At 55.4% G+C, this 15542-nt stretch overlaps 7 protein-coding genes across 7 annotated transcripts; 4 read left to right on the top strand and 3 right to left on the bottom strand.

Annotated features, from left to right (window-relative positions):
- Positions 1-61: 61 nt before the first annotated feature.
- On the bottom strand, positions 62-2753 carry ACA1_043640 (poly ADP-ribose glycohydrolase (PARG) protein, putative; the record flags this gene model as incomplete). Its single annotated transcript, XM_004338898.1, has 12 exons — positions 62-252; positions 374-541; positions 616-704; positions 783-875; positions 953-1075; positions 1198-1253; positions 1347-1531; positions 1666-1761; positions 1862-1946; positions 2049-2127; positions 2245-2371; positions 2507-2753. 12 exons carry the CDS (start codon positions 2751-2753, stop codon positions 62-64), a joined length of 1539 nt encoding a protein of 512 aa, XP_004338946.1.
- A 164-nt stretch (positions 2754-2917) lies between these two features.
- ACA1_043630 (Obg family GTPase CgtA, putative) lies at positions 2918-5060 on the bottom strand (the record flags this gene model as incomplete). The annotated part of the gene is made up of 10 exons (XM_004338897.1): positions 2918-3091; positions 3202-3378; positions 3520-3725; positions 3810-3946; positions 4031-4101; positions 4200-4229; positions 4250-4321; positions 4391-4458; positions 4530-4617; positions 4818-5060. The coding sequence occupies 10 exons, from the start codon at positions 5058-5060 to the stop codon at positions 2918-2920; spliced, it is 1266 nt and encodes a 421-aa protein (XP_004338945.1).
- A 59-nt stretch (positions 5061-5119) lies between these two features.
- Positions 5120-5995, bottom strand: ACA1_043620 (2fe2s domain containing protein; the record flags this gene model as incomplete). Its single annotated transcript, XM_004338896.1, has 4 exons — positions 5120-5188; positions 5312-5429; positions 5527-5619; positions 5748-5995. The coding sequence occupies 4 exons, from the start codon at positions 5993-5995 to the stop codon at positions 5120-5122; spliced, it is 528 nt and encodes a 175-aa protein (XP_004338944.1).
- Positions 5996-6606: 611 nt separating this feature from the next.
- On the top strand, positions 6607-9048 carry ACA1_043610 (FYVE zinc finger domain containing protein; the record flags this gene model as incomplete). The annotated part of the gene is made up of 10 exons (XM_004338895.1): positions 6607-6713; positions 6836-6974; positions 7183-7254; positions 7332-7407; positions 7496-7619; positions 7723-7815; positions 7912-8038; positions 8199-8336; positions 8367-8420; positions 8617-9048. Coding segments are annotated over 10 exons (1362 nt in total), but the record flags the coding sequence as incomplete, so codon positions are not given.
- Positions 9049-9155: 107 nt separating this feature from the next.
- Positions 9156-9943, top strand: ACA1_043600 (Peroxiredoxin2F, mitochondrial, putative; the record flags this gene model as incomplete). The annotated part of the gene is made up of 4 exons (XM_004338894.1): positions 9156-9216; positions 9325-9452; positions 9521-9639; positions 9724-9943. The coding sequence occupies 4 exons, from the start codon at positions 9156-9158 to the stop codon at positions 9941-9943; spliced, it is 528 nt and encodes a 175-aa protein (XP_004338942.1).
- A 348-nt stretch (positions 9944-10291) lies between these two features.
- On the top strand, positions 10292-10906 carry ACA1_043590 (uncharacterized protein; the record flags this gene model as incomplete). Its single annotated transcript, XM_004338893.1, has 4 exons — positions 10292-10350; positions 10434-10549; positions 10626-10735; positions 10838-10906. The coding sequence occupies 4 exons, from the start codon at positions 10292-10294 to the stop codon at positions 10904-10906; spliced, it is 354 nt and encodes a 117-aa protein (XP_004338941.1).
- A 1259-nt stretch (positions 10907-12165) lies between these two features.
- ACA1_043580 (calmodulinbinding protein, putative) lies at positions 12166-15509 on the top strand (the record flags this gene model as incomplete). The annotated part of the gene is made up of 15 exons (XM_004338892.1): positions 12166-12198; positions 12262-12395; positions 12521-12606; positions 12709-13247; positions 13365-13390; positions 13485-13534; positions 13611-13681; positions 13829-13891; positions 13976-14063; positions 14196-14284; positions 14392-14509; positions 14613-14800; positions 14921-15019; positions 15180-15287; positions 15375-15509. 15 exons carry the CDS (start codon positions 12166-12168, stop codon positions 15507-15509), a joined length of 1827 nt encoding a protein of 608 aa, XP_004338940.1.
- Between the last annotated feature and the right edge of the window lie 33 nt (positions 15510-15542).

Raw genomic sequence — 15542 nt, 5'->3', positions numbered from 1 at the left:
GGCTGTGTGAAGTCTTCCGAGTATGCCTTCACACACGACACACACGCCGCACGCGTGTTTCTCATTGTTGCTGCTGCTGCGGTTGCTGTTCCTCCTCTTCGTTGTCTTCGCCACCTTCGTCTGTCTCGTCTTCGTCGTCGTTGTTGTTGTCGGGTTCGTTGTCGCTGGCGGCGTTCCTCGCACCGCCGTGCTTGAAGATGGCCTCGAACACGTTGGCCCCGTGGCCACCCGTGATCACCTTGTACAGGTCCCCTGCAAATATTTACACTCTTCACTCAGCCTCGTGTCATGCGGTGTGTGCGTTGCGTGCGGCGTGTGCGGTGTGTGCGGGTGTGTGCGGTGTGTGCGGTGGGTGCGGTGTGTGAAGGCATACCGACGCTGAGGTTGTGTTCGACGACGAAGCGGTTGAGCTCGAGGAGCCAGTCCTCAAGGGTGCGGCCGGCGTACTTTTCGCCAAAGGTGAAGTACTCCATATCGCGCTCGGCCTGCGACGCGGCCATCATCTGCTGCACCGCCTTCAGCGACTTGTCCCCGCCGAACGCTGCACGCACGCGCGCGTGTGTCAGTGCGGTGTGTGCCGTGTGTGCGGTGTGTGTCGTGTGTACGCGTGCGTACCTCCGCAGCCCCAGTTCCCGGTGGCGAGCGGGTGTCCGGGGATGGCGTTCGTGGGGTCCCAACACGAACAGTACATCTTGTTCAGATCCCTGAAAAGAAAGAGCGAAAGAGAAGAAGTGAGCGAAAGAGCGAAAAGCGACGAAAAAAGCGAAAAGCGAAAAGGGTACCTGAGCAAGCTGGCGGGGAGCCACTGAATGTCGCCCCACGCGACGATGGCGTCGACCGCCACAATCACGTTGTCGATGTCGCCCTCCTCCGTTCTTTATATTTTAAAAAATTCGTGTTGGTCGCTGCCGGTTGCGTGCTGCGCGTGCCATGCGATGAGCAGTGGGCGCACCTCTTGGTGTCGACATAGTCGCCGCCGAAGGCCAGAGTGCGGGCGTAGCCCTGGTAGTCGCTGAACCGCTCCGCCCCGTGAATGAAGATCACCTCGTTATCCTCCATCACAGGACACAGCAGCCTGCGACCATTCACCACACGCGACACACACACACACACACAACACACACACAACACACAACACACACACACCACACCGTTAGGACCAAAATTCAGCAAAGCAGCTCCATGTGCCGTGCGTACATGGAGACCAGACACTCGGGCTTCAGTACAAACAGGATCTCCTCCTGAACACAGCCCTGTCCCATTGTCGTGAGTGCGTGTGCTGTGCGTGCGGTGCGTGTGCCGTGCGTGCGGTCGTGCGAGTGCGGTGCGCGTGTGCGGTGGCTTACCCTGCTGAGTACGCCGCCGCCAATGTATTTGTTGGCAAAGTCGGCGTGGAACGGGGTGTCGGCGTCCTCGATCTTGCCCCGGGGGTCGACCTTGATCGGGCGAATGGGGCGGGTGCTCTTGGCCCAGTTGGGCACGTCCCGCTTGCCCAGCACCTGGCGCCGGAACGTCACCTTGCCCGGCGGAACTGCGTCGACACTTGTTAGTCCGTGTGCGGTGTGTGCGGTGACGCGTGTGCGGTGTGTGCATGTGCGGTGTGTGCGACGGTCGCGTGTGTGGTGTGTGCGGGTGTGTGCGACATGTGCGGTGGTCGAGGCGTACTGGATTCGCTGAGACGGTCAAAGTAGTGGAGCACGGACTGTAGCTTGCCCACGCCGGGACCGAAGGTGGCGACGAACAGCATCTGAACGTCGAACTCTGCGCGTTTCCCCCTAAACGTAAGCGCACGACACACACACACGACACGCACACGACACACACGCACCACCGCACACGCATCATCGCACACACAACGTACCATGGAAGGCCTGCTTGGCGTAGAAGATGGGGCCGATCCACAACGCGCCCATAAACGAGCACGCCAGCAGGCACGCGCATTGTTCCTTTTTAAAAGAGAAAATAGAGAAAATAGAGAGAGAAAATAGAGGACTCCATGAATGGGCTGAGGACGGGCCAGACCGAGATCAGTGGTTGTCCAGGCGCACCTGCGTGAGTACGACTTTGTCGTTGCGCTGCTGCAGAAGGAGCGGCACGCGCTGGTCCACGGGGAAGAGCTCCGGCAGCCTGCAGTGCACAACATAAGCACCGGGACACACGACACACACGACACACACACGACACACACACGACACGCACGACACACACGACACGACACACGACATGAAGCTGGGCGGTGGGTACCGGAGGGCCAGGCGCTGAATGGTGGGGAGGATGACGTCGAAGAAGCGCTTGGCCTCGTCGCTGGGCTTGGAGTAGAACTCCTGAAAGAAGAAGCAGTGCACCTCGCGGCACGCCAAGTCCGCCAGCGCTGCATTTTAATTAAAATATCAGGAAAAAATGTATTTTGTTATTTATCTGTTGTTGAAAAAAAGAAAAAATTCCGTACGCCATCATAAAAACCAATAAATAATTACAAAATACAAAATACTAAATACAAAAGCACCTTTTTCGAATTGATCGACATCTTCAATCTTGCGCTGCAAGACGGCTTCGATGTGCGACCATCTTGGGCCTCTTCGAAGTCGACCGTTGCCTTCATCGCCAGAGCGATCGCCGGCGTCATCGGCATCTTCGAGATAGTGCGGGAAGATGACGTAGTTGTTGCCCTCGTGTTTGTTCCATTCCTCCTCCGTTATGGGCAGGTTCGACCGCTTTCCCTTTGCCTGATCCGTCGACGTCCAGTTCCCCATCTCTTCTGTTCTTCCTTCGCCTGTTCGTTGAGGAACGAAACCAGCACAGATCTTTCTTTTTTTCAGCTGCCCTGGAATGGAATGCGCACAGCTACTGCGGAATGTCTGTCCAAGAACAGTAAAATGTATGCAAATATCTCAAATTCTTTTTTGTTTAGTGAACATCACTGCGCACTGATGCTGGGTGTTGTAGTACTTGTGGGCTGCTGTTGCGGCTTCTGGAGAGGTGACGACAAGACCTGGCGACGAAGGGTGAGCAGAAGCTCCTCCAGGCCCTGACCAGTCTCTGCCGATACAGCGAAGCTGGGCGTCTGGATTCCCTTGTCCTTCAAGTACGCCTGCGCACAAGAGAATTCATAATAATTCATAAATAATCATAACAATAATAATTAGCAGAATAAGAATATTTGATAAAATAATAAATAAATAATAAATAATAATCAGGTACCTGGAAGTAGTCGAAGTTGGCCTGGGAGTTGGGGAGGTCCATCTTGTTGGCGGCGACCACGGATGGGCGGCTGGTCATGCCCGGCTGGTAGCACTCGAGCTCGAACCGCAGGGCCTCGTACTGCTCCACGGCCTGGTCCGTGCCCTTGCCCGAGAAGTCCAGCACATAGCACAGCACCTGCCATCACATGACACGTGCAAGTGGTTGAGCGTTTGTGTGGTGTATGCGTGTGCAATTGTGTGTGTGTGTGGTGTGTGTGTGCGTGTGTGTGTGTGTGCGTGTGTGTGTGGTGTGTGTGTGTGTGTGGTTTGTACTAACCTTGGTTCTTTCGATGTGACGAAGGAAGGCAAGCCCCAGCCCGCGGTTCTCGTGCGCGCCGTCGATGATGCCAGGCAGATCGGCCACCGTCATTCGCGTGTAGTCGTCGAACTCGACCACACCCAGCATCGGGAAGAGGGTCGTGAACGCGTAGCTGGCAATCTTCGACCGCGCTCGCGATATCGCGTTGAGCATCGTCGACTTGCCTGTTGAGCCTCATATTCATTAAGCTCCGCACACGCACACGCACCACCGCACATGCACACGCACAGCGTGTAGCTCGGAGGTACCTGCGTTGGGAAAGCCTACAAGGCCGATTTGGGCCAGCAGTTTGAGTTCCAGCTCGACCATCTTCTCCTCGCCGGCTTCGCCGTCCTGCGCGAACTTGGGCGAGCGATGTGTGCTCGACTTGAAATGCCGATTACCCCTTCACACCACACACACACACACACACACACGACAGTTGATCAAATGTAAGAGTGGAGCGAGGTGGAGGTAGCCGTCTGCGTACTTTCCGCCCTTGCCGCCTTTCGCCACCGTGATGCTGTCACCGTCCTTCTCCAGGTCTGCCAAGACCACCACCTGCCGTCGTCGCACAACAACAACAACGATCAGAAATTGTGTGGAAAATGGCAAAGAAAAGAAATAGTATGCATGCGCGATGGAGTGGTGGAGTGTACCTCCTCGCCCGTGTCCCTTTGCAGAGGAAGCTGCTTCACCACCGTCCCACCGGCACTTTGATCGTGAACAGCTCGCCCGTCTTGCCGTGCATGTTGCTTCCTCCCGGTCGACCGCTCTCGGCCTGGAATAGTCCACGTGAGTGCGTGTGCGTGTGTGTGCGTGGTCGTGTGTGGTGTGTGACGAGGCTTACTCGAACTGAGCCGCCCACGTTGCCCAGGTTGCGCTCCTCGGACGTCGCCATCACGATGACGTCTCCGCCTGTCCAAGCAAACAGTCAGCGGCCGATGAGACATGTGAATGAAGCAGCAGCAGCGGGATCGGCACAGTACCCGGGCCGCCGTCTCCGCCCTCGGGCGGTCCCTCCGTCACCCGATTGTCACGGAAGAAGGCCACGCAACCGTTCCCGCCATCGCCAGCCTTCACTCGCACTCGGATCCGATCAATAAACCTGTTTTTATTCTACAAAAAAATACAAATTAATATGAAACCATTAAAACAATGTTAATTCGTTACCAATAAAATTAATAAATTAAATAAATTAAATAATGTGCAAATAAATGTTGATTAATTGGATTAATGAATTGGATGGAGATTTTGGTGCGATCTTGGGGAGGTACGTCGTGCTGCTTCTTTTTCGACTCTGTGGTGGGCTTGTCGGGCCGTAGCCACACGGGGTCTTCGCCGCGGCGAGTCGATGCGGTCGGGTATCCGCTCGCGTAGAGCCGCGGCAGTCCCATCCCCTTTGCCGCTTCCGCCGTGCTCCTCCCCATGAGCAGCACTGTAGCGCGCTGCGCCCTCGTGCCCTGCAGCAGGGTCTGCACTCCTACTCCGCCCCATCTGTGGCTCGTTCGCATCACCATCTCAATTTCTTTTTGTAAATATTCTTTTTCTCCTTTTATTTATTTATTTAATTTTGCTGCTAGCCGCGAATGAACTGATAGCAGTCCGACTGCACCTCTGGTGTGTTCGTCTGCTTCGGTTTCGAGATCTGATGTCATGTTGAGTGCAAGTGAGTGGTGCTAGAGGTCGAGGTTGCGTGTGTGTGCGGTGCCGTGTGCCGTGTGCCGTCGCGTGTGTGAGTGTGTCGTGTGTCGTGTCGTGTCATGAGTACCTTGATGTAGACGTGATCGCCGATGATCTTGACGGGGTGGACCCGTTGCTTTACGCCCTTGGACTTGACGCCCCCGATCATTCCCATGTACAGGCCCTCGCCCGTCTCCAACGCAATCCTGCAGCGAAGCCCCACCGACATTGTTCGCCGATGAGCACACACGAACACATGACACACGACACACACGCACACACGCCAGAGAGTGGTCAGGGTACCGGTAGGAGTGGAGCGGACATCGCACGGCGAGTCGTCCCCCGAAGTCCTCGATGTCGCCCCTCATCAGGCCCCCGCCATTGTGATAGCACCAACTAATTTGATTTTTTAATATATCAATAAAAACAAACAAATAATAAAGATTGGCAAGGTGGATTGTTCCTACTAATAGATAAATAAATAGATAAATAGATTAATAGATAAATAGATAAATAAAAAGTACCTGTCCAGGGCGTAGATGTGGTCGTCTTGGTGGAAGAAGGTGACGCTGCGCTTCTCGACCTGGAGGCACTTCCACTTGCGGCTGGGCGCCGCCTTGACCTCCGCCACGCTCGCAGCCCGCACGTAGCCCTCCGCTTCCGCCTTGCTCCTCTCCTCCGCCTCGTCGCTTTGCTCTCCAGAGGGGAGCTGCACCGCGCAAGCAGCATTGATTTCATCGCCGTTGCCTCGACCCTCACCCGTTGCTTCCATGGCCTGTCGTGCAATAAAGAGACAAAGAGATGATGATGATGAAGATGTCAACTACGCCACTCCGCGCACTTTGTTCCTCATCCTTCGTTTTTTTTTTCACATTATGATTTTCTTCGCCTTTTTCTTTGTCCACTTTTCGGTTGCCTTTTCTTTTCTTTATAATTCAAAAAAGAAACGTTGGTAGAGGGTCACAGCAAGCCACACACCATTCCTTTGCACCGGCCATGCTTGAAGAAGAAGAGACCACCACCATAGAGAGCCCCAGGACAGAGGAGGCCGCAACTGCCACCACCAAGCCACCTGGTGCCGCCAAATCTGAAACAAATATCTTTTATTTGAGTAGTACTAATTTTTCACCCCACCCTGAACACTGACAGACGTGGCCACCGAGTCAGAGCAACCCTTTTCGGTCGAGGAAGACGTGAGCCGCAAGGGTAACCCACTCTCCTCCCCTTGGCTCTTTTCTTCGTCTTCTTTTCATTCGTTGAGACGTTAACATGTTCACGCCATCGCACCAATGGCTAGCAAGCAAGCAAGCAAGAGACTGACAGTACACTGTGTTCGACGCCGCGCGGTGCTCCGCAGTGTTGCCGCCCGCGGTGCGGCCGCGATGGGTGCCGGACGAGGAGGAGCCGGCGTGCTACTGCTGCCAGACGCCCTTCAGCTTCCTCCTGCGCCGACACCACTGCCGCGGCTGCGGCCACATCTTTTGTCACCCGTACGAGCCTTAGCGTCTCGTGTGTGTTGTGTGGCGTCGTGTGCCGTGTCGTGTTGTGCGTGTTGTGTCGCGTTGTGCGAGTGTTGTGGCTTTTGCCTGAAGAAGTGCAATGCGTGTCGCAGGTGCACGGACTGGTGGCTGCTCCCGCCCGCGGAGCTGGAGTACGACACGGTCCAGCGATTGTGCGAGACGTGCTTCAGCCGCCTCTCCTCGGTCGAGTACTCCCGCACCTACGACGCCTGGGGCAACCCCGAAGATCCCGTACGCCCGAGAGCGCACCACGACACGACACGACACGACACGACCAACGACACGACCAACGACACGACCAACGACACGACCAACGACACGACCAACGACACGACCAACGACACGACCAACGACACGACCAACGACACGACCAACGACACGACCAACGACACGACCAACGACACGACCAACGACCAACGACACGACACGCCGCCAATAGGCGATCGTGATGATCCACGGCGCGTCAGGAACGCGCAGAAACTGGGCTCTTCTCGGCCCAGCGCTGGCGCAGGTGCATATCCTTGGCATTTCTCGCACCATGCTTGCGTTCCACGTGGCACTTTGGCTGACGCGTTGCCACGTGGATAGCGAGGGTACTACGCCATTTCGCTCGACATGCCCGGACACGCCTCCCGGTACCGCGAGAAGCTGACCATGGACTCTGGTACGCTCTCTGGGCCGCTCGCCTCCAGGCCTGCGGAAGGCTCATGACACACGCGGCACACACACGACACGCACACGCACACGCGCAGCTATGGAGGCGATTGCCGAGGCCGTGAACAACCTGGTTCCCTCGAAGCGCGCGTTCGTGATGGGCGGTTCGATGGGCGGATATATCGCCATGACCTTTGGCGCGCGCCACCTCGACATGTGCAGGTACGGCCATGACTTACGCACACCTGCTACCACACGGCACGCACACACCCACGCGCACACCACACACGACACGCGATGCACTGCGTAACTGGTGTAACATTAGGGGCTTGATCATTGGACAAACGGGCACGGACATGAAGAACAGCAGGACGATGCTCAACTGGATGACGCGCTACTACAAGCTCGTGTCCCGCAAGTACGCTGCCACCCACCCAACAACGCGCACGCGCACACGCACACGCACACGCACACGCACACGCGCACTCACTGTCGCACACGACGGACGCGGTAGGACCAAGGCTACGCTGGTAAAGCAGTTCCACAAGTCCTATCCCCTCTATGCCCAGGTTGAGGACGAGGCCATGAACGAGCTCTTCCTCCGAACAGGCGTCTTCCTCGACTGCTGGCCCGACATCGTGGTACCACATTTTTTTTTTGAATTATTATTTTTATATTTCAACATACTAAAATAAATTAACAAGAAATATGATAAGTTCGTGTCTTTGTCTCTTTTTATATAAAAATATATACATGGAAAAAAACTCGCATTTATTCGCTATGTGTCCAACCTGAGTACAGGAGTTGATGGCCGGCGAGGACTACGACGAGCACATGAAGTCGGTGGGCGACCTGCCGGTGCTGTTCATCAACGGCGAGATCGACTTCAGGGAGGCCGAGATGAAGTGGCTCAACGCCGCCAAGAACGGCCGCCTGGAGGTGCGTGTGGCTCAGCTCGCGTGCACGCAGCCGAGGATGGAGGGGGTTGAGGAAGAAGAAGAAGAGGACGCACGACAGACGAGGGTAAGGAAAGGCAATTATGACGCCTTTTCGTCTTCTACTTTTTTGTGGCCGAGGAAGTGGAACTTTGGCAGAAGTTGGCAACATCTGATTTGCGGGATCAGAAGCAGCCCGCACAGAAGCCAACAAGCTAATCGAGCTGTGTTTTTACACAGCTTAGCTGCACAATCACAGATAAATGGGATCATCCGTGGCGAAGGCACTCAGGGACGATTCGGACAGCGACGAAGATGATCGCGTAGGGGATAACGTGCTGGAGGACATGAACGACAAGCTGGCGCACACGACCGAGAGCTTGGCGGAGGCGATGGAGCGCAGACGCAAGGAGCAGGTAATCACTGATACGCGAAGGGCAGGCGAACGCATGCGCAAGAAGTACCATCTCGACCACAAGCAGGACACGCGCGACGATGACTCTGAAGACAGAGACAGAAAGGCAAAGAAGAACAAGAAGGTGAAGACGCACTCTGGATCCACAAAATCGACATCACACCACGATAATCCGAGTCCCAAGAAGAAATCGGAGGAGGTAGACGCGGAAGCGCAAATGAGAGAGGAGCGGCGACGGGATGATGTTGAGAGAAACAAGAAGGTGGCCGAGCGAATGCGACAGAAGTACGCTCGCAGTTAGCCATTTTGTGCATTAATCAAAAATAAAATGAAAAATCAAAAGAGAAATCCACCTCAAGTGCCGACAGTAATCCATAGTTTTACCGCCAGGCAAACACTACACGAAAGATGAACCGCACCGCCTCTGTTTCTCGCACCGCCTTCACTGTCGCCGCCAGGCAAACCACTGGTAAGCACACTAAGCATGTTCTCTTGTTAGCATATTGCACGACATGGACTGGATCAACCAGATGCAATGCAATTTTGATCGAGATATTAATGAATTGTACGCTCGCAGTGCGCGGCAGCCAGGCTCTCTTCGCTCGCTCCTACGCTGTGGGCCAGAACCTGCTCGAGGGCCAGGCCAATTTGAAGGCCGTTGATGGTAAGGACCTGTCGCTCACCGATCTCTTCAAGGGCAAGAAGGTACACACCCCTCAATCTCAATTCGCCACTCAAAATCGTTGGTGACCTACCTCGGATTGTTCAATCAGGTTGTGGTGTTCGGTCTCCCCGGCGCCTTCACCCCCGTCTGCACCAGCAGGCACGTTCCCGGCTACGTCGACTCGGCCGACAAGTTCAAGGCCAAGGGCGTTGACAACGTCGTCTGCGTGTATGCCTTCCCCTCAGCCTCGTCCTGCTCGCTCTCTTCACAGCTCTGGCCTCACACCACGCGTCTCTGTTTGCAACATAACAGGTCGGTGAACGATCCCTTCGTGATGAAGGCGTGGGGCGAGTCGCTCAAGGCCAACAACATCACTCTGGTGGCCGACTGGGACAGCTCCTTCACCAAGCTGGTCGACAAGGAGCTCGACCTCAGCGCTGCCGGTCTCGGCAAGCGCTGCAGGAGGTACTCGCTCATCGTTGACAATGGCAAGATCGTCAAGGAGAACATCGAGAACGCCCCCAATGAGTAAGTGCCACCTTGCTCTCTTCCTCGCCCCTTTCGAGAAGAAGAAGAAGTCTTGCTTGAGTCCTCCTGTCAGTACTGACTCGCTTCGCGCTCTGGCTCGTTCTACTCAGCCTCCAGGTGACCTCCGCCGAGGCTGTCTTGGCTCAGCTCTAAGTTTTCAACACCTGCGACAAGCTCGCAGAGCGTGCAACGAGCCTTCCCCCCCAGCTCTACAATAAAGCGTCGATGCTGACGTTTGCATCAACTTCTCTCTTCTTGCTGGACACAACCTGGCCTGCAGGCCAACGGAAGTAGTTGGCGCTGTTTTTTTTTTCACTTCTTTTTATTACTCTTCTCATCTCGTGTGCAGGCCATGGACGCTCCTCTCCACTTCAAGGTCGAGACCTACGAGGACCGCGGCAATCATCCTTGGTACGTTCACTACCATTACGCCCCCCCGCACAAGGTGAAAGCGCTAATCTGTAGCTCGCCATCTTTTCTCCCCAACAACAAAGGGTGCGCAAAAACTACGAGCTTGACGTGCCACGGACGGCAACGGTGCGCGAGGCGCTCGCTCTGTTCCGTGCGAATGGTGCCCCGAGCTGGATGAGCGACCAGAAGCTCGCTCAAGGTAACCCACCCACCCTTTAATAGAAGACAAAGCTCTTGCTTCCTTCAAAGTAGTGACCACGCAACCTTGTACGCAGAGCTTGGCCTGCACATTCCTCGCTCGCTCTCTTCGCGTCCGTCGCTATCGCCGGGGGTTGACGACTCACCACCCATCGCAGACGACGTGCTCGACAGCAAGGTCGTCGACGTACGTTTCCTGACCTACACCTCGTCTGCACTTGTTTGGAATATCCGACCTCTCTCTTGTGTCGCCATTACGGACATTGACTTGGTTTGTTTGTCTCTCCAGTGTGGCTTGTGTGAGCGTAAGTTCACCTTCAGTAGCAACCGGCCCAGAGGCTTTGGTGTTTACGACTAGCGTGGATGTGCCCGTGTGTGCGGGCGTGGTGGCCACAGTCGAGGTTCGCCGAATTGTAGCCTGCAACAATAAATGAATCATAAACACACCAGCATTACGCGATCGCTGTGCAGGTAATGGACGCTCCTCTCCACTTCAAGGTCGAGACCTACGAGGACAACGGCAACCGTCCTTGGTGCACAACGGCCGATGATGCTGCCGAAGCTTCATCCCCTTCACCGTGAAGAGCCCTAATCTGTTTTGCTCTCCATCTTTTCATCTTTTCTCCCCAACAACCAAGGGTGCGCAAACAGTACGAGTTTGATGTGCCACGGACGGCAACAGTGCGCGAGACACTCGCCCTGTTTCGTGCCAACGGTGCCCCAAGCTGGATGAGCGACCAGAAGCTGGCTGAAGGTGACCTAGGAAGTGTAGACGAAGAAGAAGCTCCTGCCTCGTTCTTCACAAGTCAAGGTTGACCTCACTGACCTTTTCTTGGTTGTTTTGTGCACATCAGAGCTTGGCCTGCGCATTCCTCACCAGTTCTATTCGGGTCCGCCGCTGCCGCCTGGGGTTGACCGCTCGCCACCCATTGCAGACGACGTGCTCAACAAGAACGCTGTTGCCGTACGACCTTCTCCACTACACCGTTTGGCATGCATCAATGTTGTACCTCAGCTGATTGGTTTGCTTGTCTCTGCACAGTGTGGCTTGTGTGAGCGTGAGCGTCAGTTCACATTCAGTGTCTACACTCCAAAATTCTGTGACTGACCATCTACCAAGCACCATGCAGCAACAACAAGGGCATAGAGGTTGCAGGTTGAATGAATGATCAAACAAATAAAGCCTTGTTTGTTTGTAGCCTCAGTTTTATCTCCAGGAATGTGAGGTATGCATGAGGTGAAATTAATTGCTGTGAAATTAAAACAATAAGCTGTTTATTATCATAATTTTGCGCCGTTGCCCTTGTGGCGGGCGATAGCGCAGACAGAGAACAAGAAGACAAGCCCGAACCCATCCTTCGGTTTCTCTTGTTCGTCCTCTCTTGCTTGGACGGAACTACACAAGAAGCGCAAAAAAGAGGTGCAAAAGTCGTCTTTGTTCATCGATCCCTCCCTGCTGCCTTACTTTTGTTGTATTATTATTTTCTTTTACGGCCGAGGGGGCTTTTGCGATGAGGAGAGACTGATCTGGATGAATGGATGGATGGATGGATGGATCGCCTCCAGATGTCAAAGTCGCCAGCGGTACCGCGCACGGGTTCGCTGCCCATGCCTGGCATGACCGCGGGTCCCACCCCCGTCAGGCAACTTGTACTCCCCCCCCCATCAACGCCTCCCCAACTTCGAGGCCTCACGCTGCTGCTGCGCGACCAGGCCGCGGCCCAGCAGGCGGCGGCCTGCGTCGAGTTCCAGGCGCCGCCGGCATGGCGCAAGAAGGGCGACGGATGCATGCGCTGCGGGCAGCCGCCCAGCGAACACGCCGGCACCGGCGGGAAGCAGCCGAAGAGGTTCGTCTCACTCGCGAGCCCGTGTGTTGTCTGGGTGCCACTGAGTGCACTTGTCCGTGTGCGGTTCGGTTAACGACTGATGCGTGTCGTGTGTCGTGTGTCGTGTGTCGTGTGTGCGATTGCAGCGAGAAGAAGAAGGTGGAGAAGGAGAAGAAGGTGGAGAAAGACAAAGAGGTGAAGAAGGTCGATAGGGACAAGCCCAAAGAGAGCGGTACGCGGACGCACGACACACGTATGACACGACACGCACACGACCGCACACGCACACACGCCTGTGTTCATCACCGCAGTGAGGCTGACATGGCGCGCGCAGTTCTATCGAAGCTGCCGGCCAAGGTCCAACCGTCGGACCTGTCGGGCGTGGCGCTGAAGCCCATCTCCGCGCGTTCGGCGCTGCCGCTCCCGCCCAGCCGCGGCTCGTCGTCGCCGTCGCTCTCCAGCCCCGGCGGCGGCCAGCTGTCATCGTCGCCCGGCGGCCTTCCGCCATCGACCCTCTCGGCCGGCTCCCCCACGGTCCCCACCAAGGCGCGTACCTACACCGAATCGAGCACCACCTCGGCGCCCAACACGCCCATCTCGCCCCGCATGCGCGGCAACTCCAACCCGTTCCTGGCCAACAGCTCGCCGCCGGCCTCCCCGCGCAGCAGCTCCTTCTCGTCGCCACACGCGCCGGCCGTGTCGTTCTACGCCACCTCGCCGCCGCCGCAACCGAGCGGCTCGTCGTCATCGGCGCCCACGAGCAGGGAGCTGCCGGCCACGGTGTCGCTGGGGTCGTCCATCTCCTCGTCCCTGTCCACCAATGATGTGGTCATCCACGACAAGCTCTCCAACTCCGGTGGGCCGCAGAGCCCCGTACGCCCCGCCGCTCTTCGCTCTTTTTTTTTTCGCTTTTCGCTCTTTTATTCTTTTTGTTTATTTTTTTTTCTCCCTAACAATTCTCTCCTTTGTCGGATGCGACCCAAACAACAGACCAAGGCCGGGATCATCCCTGTGCAGTACGGCTTCCTATTTATATTTAATTAATTTATATTTATTTTAAAGAATTTGCGCTAATGCGTGTGTGTCGCGTGTCGTGTATGGCTGGTGCAGGCCGGGTAAGTTGTCCGCGTTCATCTCCAGCCAAGCTACAGCCGAGCTATGTACGTGCACCGCGCAATAACTGCCTTTATCATTTTCCTGAGCTCCTGGTCATTGCGCTCATTTCTCTGTCATCAGCCAAAGGCCAGACGAAATCGTCGCCCAAGACCGAGGAACCCCGGCCCTCCCGGCGTTCCGTTCTCGACAAGGTACGCATCACAGCCATATCCGTGTACATATTTTTTAAAACTATTATTTATATAAACAATATGAATGTACATAGATATCATTTCATTGATATGTTCACACGCTTTATTGTCGTATATATGACTATCACTCACCTGACGCGTACACAGAAGAAGACAAAGACGCTGCCTTCGCTCGATCAGGCCATGCTCCAGTCACAGATCAACGACCCGGTACGCTTGCCCCATCGTGCCAGGCAGGGCGCGCGCGCGTGTGTGTGTTTGTGTGTTCGTGTGTTCACCCAACTCCACCACCAGTACGGCATGGGCGTGTCGACCTATTTCCGCACGATGAACAATCTCCTGCACGCCCTGGAGCTCAAGGACGACGCCATCCACCAAGTCGGTAATTGTCTAAATTCCCCCAAAGCGCTCCTCGCTCAAATCGATTGAGGCCGGCGCCCTCATTCTTTTGTGCTTCTCTCTCTCTCTCTCCCTCTCTCCTGTGCGTCGTGTGTGTCATGTGCGCACATGACAGAGGACCTGATCACCAGGCACCGATACATTCCCTCGCTGGAGGAGAAGAAGCTGATGCAGCCCATTCCGCTCCAAGCCCAGAACAGGCTCGTACGTAGGGCCTCTCGGCCGTGTCTCGTGCGTGTCGTGAGGCATGTCGTGTGGCGCGTGTCGTGCGCACTCACACTCTCTTTCCGCGCGATCCACCGCAAATGCAGGAGAAAGTGGTGGAGGACTTGACCGAGTTCATCAAGGTGCAGCACAGGCTGCGGCAGATCATCAAAATTCAGGCCGTCACCCGCGGCTACCTCGCACGCAAACAATTCAAGGAATTCAGTACGCAGCAGCCCCGTCCCACGCCGGGCCGGGCCTGTGCGTGCCTCAAATTTCTCATATGTGTGTGTCGTGTGTGTCGTGTGTGGTATGTCGTGTTGCGCAGGCGAGCTGTACGTTCGAGGCCCGCTCAAGGCGCGTAACGAGGCCTTCAAGGAGCTGCTCAGGCGAGAGAAGCAATACGTCGCCAACCTCCAGCTGATCGTAAAGGAGTACATGAAGCCGCTGAAGGAGAACACCAAGGGCTACAGGGCCTTGTGCACCGACAAGGAAGTGATGACCATCTTCGGCAACGTCGAGGCACTCACCCCCCCCCGCAATTTAATTATTTTTTGATCGAAAGTCGACGTCGCACACTCATTGGCTCAGGGTTGATCGATTGTTTAATTGGCTGACGAGTTGGCATGTCCGCAGGCGCTGCTCACGGTCCACAGCGAGATGCTGCACCAGCTGGAGATCATCCAGGGCCGGTGCCCCCAGTACGACGGCCTCGGCGAGGTCTTCCTCACCATGGTACGCCCCGTAACTAAATTCTCGTTTTATTTATTTTACAATATTAAAATTACAATTCATAATATTACCCTTCATTTTTATTGAAAAAAAGAATATAATTATTGATGAATTAATAATTATTAACACATTTTTTGGGTCGTTCTGTGGGGCTAAAAACCAGGCACCGTTCTTCAAGGCCTATGGCGACTATGTAAATAATTTCCAGAACGGAGTCAACACGCTCCTGGAGTGCAAGGAAAAGGATAGGTTTGCGTCGTTCATCGACGAGGTGCGCACCCGGCAATGCTATGGTCGCGCAGAAACGACGCTCCACCGCACACGCACACGAGCGCTCATGAATTCGTGGAATGTTCAGATCTATGTCGAGCTTCAGAAGCGAAATGTGTATGTGGACCTGCACGGCCTCTTGTCCACGCCGCTCAACCACATCGCCGGCTACGAGACCCTCATCATGGTACGCCCACTTGCTCTTCCTGTTTCACGCCGTTGATGCTGACGTGTTCCGCGTGCGTGCGTGCCATGT

This window comes from Acanthamoeba castellanii (genome assembly GCF_000313135.1).
Source record: "Acanthamoeba castellanii str. Neff unplaced genomic scaffold scf7180000084573, whole genome shotgun sequence".
NCBI classification, from domain to species: Eukaryota; Discosea; order Longamoebia; family Acanthamoebidae; genus Acanthamoeba; species Acanthamoeba castellanii.
The sequence above is the reverse complement of the archived record's forward strand: the minus strand, read 5'-3'. Positions and strand labels throughout refer to the sequence as shown.